Source organism: Electrophorus electricus, chromosome 16 (assembly GCF_041902795.1).
Source record: "Electrophorus electricus isolate QZ-2024a chromosome 16, ASM4190279v1, whole genome shotgun sequence".
In the NCBI taxonomy this organism is placed as follows: Eukaryota; Metazoa; Chordata; class Actinopteri; order Gymnotiformes; family Gymnotidae; genus Electrophorus; species Electrophorus electricus.
This window is the reverse complement of record NC_137512.1, coordinates 20,942,495-20,950,000: the sequence shown is the minus strand read 5'-3', so window position 1 is coordinate 20,950,000 and position 7,506 is coordinate 20,942,495. Positions and strand designations below refer to the sequence as shown.

The 7,506-nt window shown below is 48.1% G+C and overlaps 1 protein-coding gene across 4 annotated transcripts in view; it reads left to right on the top strand.

Annotated features, from left to right (window-relative positions):
- pcdh19 (protocadherin 19) overlaps positions 1 to 7,506 on the top strand; it is a 49,709-nt gene that overhangs the window by 23,131 nt on the left and 19,072 nt on the right. For all 4 annotated transcript variants that reach the window (XM_081699018.1, XM_081699017.1, XM_027014878.3 and 1 more), the window contains exons 3-4: positions 5,156 to 5,214; positions 6,837 to 7,009. In XM_081699018.1, the coding sequence (XP_081555144.1) occupies positions 5,156 to 5,214; positions 6,837 to 7,009 (232 nt within the window). The remainder of the gene's footprint in view (positions 1 to 5,155; positions 5,215 to 6,836; positions 7,010 to 7,506) is intronic.

The following is a 7,506-nucleotide window of genomic DNA, read 5'->3' as shown; positions in this document are numbered from 1 at the left end:
GTGGGTTTTGCAATTGTCTTGATGAAAAAGAGATGTGGTTTTTTTTCTAGCACTCTGGGAAAGACAGACTAAAAGAATGATGCAGGAAGGGCTATTGTGTTTACAGCTCCACGACATTGTATTTCCAGATCACTACTAGAGTTAGCGGAACAATGAACCCGGTGGCATTCACAGGTGGCTGGTAGAATTTAGCACAGTACTTTGAAACTTTTGAAGCATTCAAACCCCTGGAAGTAGTTGACTTTCCTAACAAGCTGGTCTGTGAAAAGAGCAAACCCGGTTTGACCTGCCAGGTGACGAGGTGTCGCAAAGAGCCCAATGTGGCAACAGTTGTGACAACCGCCGAGGCTGCAGTCGATCGCGGCTTTGCATTCGCAGGCAGTAAGTGGCAATCAAATGCAAACAAGTGCTGCTATTCATCCCCGTGCTGCAGTCTGGGAGAGATGTAATCTCTGCAGTAGCCAGGGTAAGCCCCAGGCACTCCTTCACCCCTTTTTGCTTGTGAGTCTCCCTGAGGGCCTATGCATTCTGGAAAGGAAGAGGAAATCTATAATCTAACAGATGGCAGTGGATCTATGGGAAATGCTATAATCGGAAGGGTTGGCAACCTAACACCGGGCTGAGGAGTGTTTCCACTCACCGTGCTGCTGAGAGGAGAGGAGCGCAATAATCCCAGCTCCTGGCAGGGGCCCGGCTCTGACCGGCAGAGGAAAACTAACAGCGTGGTGGCCGGTTGCCGGTGTCACGGGGGCCTGGCCAAGCCAGCGCTTGGGAGAGTGGCTTAGAGGTGACGAGTGTGCCTGTATAGGCATGACAAGAGAACTTTAGAGCATGAGAATGGGAGTGAAACACGGAGGAGGAGAGAAGGAGATGCTGAAGAAAAAAAGTGTTACAGAGAGGGAGTGTGAGAACTGGAATCTGGGAGAAGTGGCTGAATGTAGAAATGTAGTTTCATTGCACTGGGTGGTAGATGCAACACCCACCAGTCCAATTCACATAGTCAAACAAAACAAGAACACAAACACACACACACACACACACACACACACACACACACACACACACACACACACACACGCACACGCACGCATGCGCACACACACACGCACACACACACTCCTCTGCATCTCCACTGCAGCATTTCACCAGGAAGGATCAGTGCATCTCCTAAGCTTCCGTACCAAATCCAGCCTGAAGCCACACTGCGGTGCCGATGTTCTCCCGGCTACCCAGATCCCTGCAACCTGGCCATATTCTAAAGCGCCTGCCATTTCTAATTAGAGTCCTGCACTGGCTGCCTTGCCTTCACACTAATCCCTACTTGCTATGCTCCTCCAGTGAATGAGTGTCTAAACAACAGGCCTCATTATGTGTACCATTTCCCTTCCTGCTCTCTGGGGAACTGTGTGAATAAGCCCCAAGATGAGTCAAGAATGAGGCTCCAAATGAAGCGGTGAACACCAATCAGCTAGTAAAATGTGGAAATGGAATGGGTTTCCTTTAATTGAGGACCTTCACGCGTTTTCTCCCGTTCACCTCCCACCCCACCCATGCTCCTTTTGTTGTTGTTGTTGTTTTTTTTTTCTTTCCCCCACAAGTCATGCCGCATTTGGATTCTGGTGATGTGCGGGGCGGTCGGATTTTGGAAACCCCCACCCCGTCCCGTCTCTGCGGAGCGCCTCGCCACTGGACCTCGGAGAGAGCACCCGGAGCAAGCGGTGCCGGCTCATTTATTGTTCAGCACACGTTTTTATCTGCCTCCCGCTATTCCCACTATTTAAAATTTTACACAAGGCTTAAAAGTGATGCTAAGTGTTTTGCTCCCTGAAATGAATTAAAAGGAGATTTAATAGCTATTTTATCTATTGCAGTGAAAACAAGGAAGCGGGCTGATAATTAATAATTTGCCACAATAGTATACTGCTTCAATTATTTCTTAATTTTATGCATCCTTCCATGTGTAAATAAAAGTGAAATCGCACCAGTCGGCGTATCGGTTTCGGCAGCTATAATGTAGTACTCGCGGCTGAGGTGTGACAAGTGGGAATCTTTGGTTGTTTTTCCTCCTGCTGAGCGAGGAAGTCACAGGGCCGTGGCATGGGCCGCTCCCAGCTGCGTGCGCCACTCCAGGGCCGCAAGCAGAGAGCACCGTTGCGTCTGCACCGCTGAGCCGACTAACAAGCTACGAGGAGGGCAGATCAAATCGCGCCAGTGACTAAGGGGGAAGATTGCCCTCCCTCCCGGTTGGCCGAGTGCGAAGGCGGCGGAGGTGGGAGGCTGGTGGAGTGGAGGTGTCCATTCGTCGAGGGCTGAGACGTCACACACCACCCAGCGTAGGATGACGTCGCCTGCCAGAGCGGGGCCGTGCTGATCGTAACGACACATTTTAGAACCCGATTAAGAAACCATTTGCGGCGGACTGGCCGTAGTTTAAATGGCCCTCATCCTATGGCCTGAAACTCGACCTCCGGGAAAGAAATATTGACATGCCCTTCAATTCCACGGTGGTCAGTGGCAGAGGCACACAATGCATTTCTTTACAGGAAGCAGCTTCTAATGCACAGTGCTCTTCTCATGCGACTCCTCCAGCATGCGTGCACAAAGACATGCGCTACAGAAATGGACCTGGAATTCCTTACTCGTCCTCGAAAGTGAGCGCGCAGTAGCACTGCTATTGCATACGTGTGAGATTTTTGGAACTAATAGTTCAGTGCAAACCATGACCCATCAATACGGGTACATCAATTTGAGATATTGTCACATTTAAACGAGAATCCTGGATGTTAGAGATTCATGGACCTTAGAAGCTGTGGGTACCCTGTGGAGCCTAAAATTGGCTGCCTTGTGTCACCTGGTGCAGTAGCAATAACAAAAGTACAATTATAATTTCCTTTTTGAATATGGCAGGAGCTTTTATTTTGTTGCTCAAGTTATTGGTAAATTTGTACACTGTCCTTTTTAATGAAGTTTTCCCCTTGTTACACACTCCGTGGCTGTTCATGAGTCTGGCAGAGTACGGCTGCGTAGATGTAGAGGCCCCCGTAATGAGTTCTCCCAGGGACTTAAGTGGAGCACAGGTGGCAGGTTTGACCTAAAATACATCCTCCATACATATTTATACAGCGGCGTGTCCTGCAAGAGGACTGAAATAATTGCCTTTGCCAATTACTTTGATATTAATGGAGTGAAGCCGGACAGGAAGAAAAGAGGCAGGCACTGCCTCGCGACCCGCAGCAAGAACAAACAGCACGCTACGTGAGCGTCGCTAATACAGCGTTAATTAAAATGGCTTTTTACAAATGATCTCCTTGATAACAATGAGCAAAGATTTAATTAGGAAAGTATAGAGAAAAGAGATGAAATAATAAGGAAACGAGTAAAAGGCGGAACACCGGTGCTAACCTTCGGGTCCCGGGCAGCATCATCCGCAGACAAACATCAGTCCAAGGGGCCGGCCCGCCATCAGCTGTAATTAGAAATATCGCGGGCAATAGAGGGAATTAAAAAGGCACGCAGGTGAAGCCGTACACGATGCCCCAAGCCGGCGCCGGAGCGGTCTGAGGTAGACAGCAGAGAGATGATTAAGAGGATTGTTATGTATCAGCTCAGTTAGAGGCGTGGATGGGTGATTAGTGTTGTGTACAGTCGGAAACTTGGAACACGATTTGTCTTGCATTGCTTTGGCAGTCCTGAGCAGCAGCTGAGACGCTACGCATAAAGCAAATCATGCTTTTTTTTTCCCCCAGGCTTTAACGAGCTGGCACCATTTTCAAAAAGCACACAGAGTCACTGTGAGTTATTTGCAGGAGCTAAATGAAGCTCTCTACTGGTGAGGATTGAAGAGCATGACATTACACATCGAATGGCCCATCCTGTCAAGGATACACACTTTTCCTCATGCTTAAACAAATATAGCATTCTCATATACGGGTGGTGAACTCCTAACTGTTTTATTGAACGGACACAAGGATCAAGTGTGTGTATGTGTATGTGTGTGGGAGTGTCGTTATACTAAATTATGCTGAATCAATATTATGTTCTTCTCTGTGGTGACGATAGCTCATGTTTGTCTTTGAGAAGATGTTCTGAGCGGTGGGTTGAATGGTGTCTTAGCAAACTGCGGCTTGGCCTTCAGCATCTCTGCTGCCCTCCGTTCTCGTTTTGGGGAGTGGGTTTGTCACAGAGTGGCTACCGCCTACACGTCCTCACGGGAGGGGTCCTCAACTCTGGCAGTTTAAAGTGGGAGATGTTGCAGCCAGCAACGAAAGCCCCCGTGTCTGACCGCGCCCAGCGAGAGGCTATGTCATGCTCCCTCATACTGCTTCCCTCAGCTCCTGCCTTTTCTGCTTCAGCTGTGACATTCAAGGGTGACTCAAGATGAGCATCAAGTGAATCTTTCACCTGTTTATTGTGCCTCATCTCTCCTGTCGTCTCCTTCATTTTTACGCTCTGCTGCACCCCCGCCACCAGACCATCTCTTCCCCCCCGTCTTGCGTGCAAATTCTATAAATGCTCAAATAAAAAAATATAAAAAACCCCAAAAAAAACTGTTGACTGCTAGATGCCTTTGAACTCTGTTGCTCAATATAGGTCAGGGATCCAGCGTATGCAGATCATCGAAGCTTTTTCATCTATGAATGCAAAGTGTAAAAAAAACCCAAAATGGCACTCCCCTAATTTCTTTCCCATTAGATTTATTTATTTAATTTTTATATATTAACATCACTTCTGGAATAGAATGAAGGAAAAAAAAAAAATCATATATTTTAAAAATGCACAAAAAAGGCAAAGCGTTTCCTTTCCACTCTCATTCGTTCTCTCTCTCCCTCCCTCCGGTTCTCACACTCTCTGAGATGCACTGTCCTCCCTAATGACTCCATTTTGAAGAGTGTGGTCAAACTGAACATGGAGAAGAGAGGAGAGGGGGGAGTGGCCCCGCTGCAGCAATGCACACGCCGTGTGCTCCTAGAGGAGAAGAGAGCCTGTCTGTGAAAGCCAAGGCAGCTCACAGGGGTCTTTGTGCAAAATAACGTTTCTATCGAATGGCAATTAGCGGTAACATTATTTTGGTTGCTGTATGATTAAATGCATCTCTCTCTCTCTCTCTCTCTCTCTCTCTCTCTCTCTCTCTCTCTCTCTCCCCCTTTCTCTGTAGACGGAGAATTATTCCATTGACTCCAGTTATGTAAACAGCAGAGCGCATCTTATAAAAAGGTATGGTTTATTACTGATTTAGGATATCTCACATTTAATACTCTGTTGCATGTGCAAGTGATGCCATATTGTATTTATTAAATAACAAAAAAAGTACCTGGTGATTTAAAAGTAAGCTTTTCTATATATATAGAGAGAGAGAGAGAGCACAAGTTATTTCTTCATACGATTATGAATAAATATCGATTATGAATTCATACGATTATGAATGAATAAATGGACTATTCATAATGAACTATGGATACGCACATGCGTTTTGCATATTAGAGAATAAAAATGCAGCCTAAATTGCAGCTCGGATCATTTAACTACACAGATGTCCAAACTAATCAGCCAGAAGAATCTTAGGGAATGTTAAGCTTGCTTGAGGCTAGAAGGTCAGTGGGTGCTGGCTCTTTGCTCACAGGCAGGCCTTTGTATGGCTGTAGAGATAAGAAGGGAGCTAACAGAGACAATATTATTTCCAATTGTGCAAAGAATCAAGGCTGAAGAATGGACTCGTTGTCCTGGGCAGACTTGATCAGCATTTCTGGGTCCACCTGATGCTGACTGGTGACAGACGGAGAGGCCTGGCACAACTTCCATAATGAAAGTCCCCTCATTAGCCCAAGGTTTAGCAGCCATGGGCCATGTGATGGGATCATAGTTCCCCTCTTACCTGGAGCTAGGAAACTTTCCAGCTCAGCCAGGCAAGAGGCGCACCCACCTATTTAAAACCCATTATGACAATTTTGTCTCCAGTAGGAGAAAAAGGAAAAAAACAAAACAAAACAAAACAAAACAAAAAAACGCTGTGCTTACCTAAATACATAAAGACTATTCGAGTATGGGCTCTGCGGCACACTACGGAAAAAAAAAAAAGTCCTCAGGGGCCCTGCAGACTGGGACAGGTGCAATTAGACTGATAAAATCAGAGTGTGCAGTAGAGCCAGTGCAGTGGCTGCCTGGGCAGCCTAGTAGAGAAGCAGTCTGCCTCGCTCACCTGCCTCGGAGCGGACGCGCCACTTGTTTGTGTGTGTGTTCGTACACACTCATTTCCATTCCTCTGCCCTGCATGTGAATCAGAGTATGTTCCAGTGGGCCAGCTATTAAATGAGGGGAAATAAGGCTTGTGCACTGCAGCTGGCGATGGCCAACTTCTTTTTTTTTTCTCCGTTCTCCCTACTCCTCATCTCACTTTCTTGTCTCTGGATATTAGCTCCGGACTAAAAAAGCGCAACATTTGCCCACAGCCCCTCAGGCTGAGCCTTCCAGCCGGTTTTGTCACGAACACAGGCTTCTTCAAAGGGAGTGAAAGGCGGTTTAGGAAAGGCAGCTCACGTTTCTACCTTTTCCTAAGTTCAGCAGATCCATGGCTGCTTCTTCCCAAGTAGAGCTGTCGTACTAATAACTCCGAATCCTTTCAGCAGCTGATCGGCAGAGAAGGGCCGAAACGGCCAGCCTGTCCCAGAGCTGGAACGCAGGGCCAGGCGAGGCGCTCCGTCCGTCAGCACTGAAAGGCTTTAGATGGCTCCGAAGCGTACAGCATGGCAGGGCACAGAACATGACGAGGGGTGGGAGATTCGGGGCGCGAGAGGGGCCAGACAGTAAAGCGTCGTGCTTCTCTCTCGCTCTCTCCGCAGCACGTCCACCTTCAAGGACATGGAGGGGAACAGCCTGAAGGACAGCGGGCACGAGGAGAGCGACCAGACGGACAGTGAGCACGATGTGCAGAGGGGCCACTACGCAGACACGGCTGTCAACGACGTGCTAAACATGACCGTGCCTCCCAACAGCTGCCAGTTGCCAGAGCAAGGTAAGAGAAAGCGAGCGAGAGAGAGTGAACGAGAGAGAGAGAGAGAGAATGGGACAAGGAAAAAAGAGTGTAAGAAGAAGGAAGCTCTTCAGTACAAGCACACCCCATTATCGGTCAATTACACCAGGGCTAGATCAGGCCAAGATGAGCGCGGGCTGAGTCCCGGCTGGGTTTTGAAGCTCCGCCGGTAATGTAGCGGAAGCATTCGCTGTCCCGGGCACTCTTTGATACGGCTTCAGTGAACAGTACTGACGGACGGGAGCTGTGTCGGCAGTCGACGGCGACAGCCCCGCACCTGCCTGAGTGGCATGCAATTAGGCTGACAAAGGTTGGAGGTTGGGAATCTACATATTGCAGGCCCTCATGAATTATTGAAATGGCTCATTTAGCAGGGAATTAATGTTGATGTGTCTTTTTTGACTCCCATTTATGGAGACATCCGGTTGGCTGGCAGGAGTCAGCAAGAGGTCATGTTCGCGCTCAGCTTCTGCCATGCA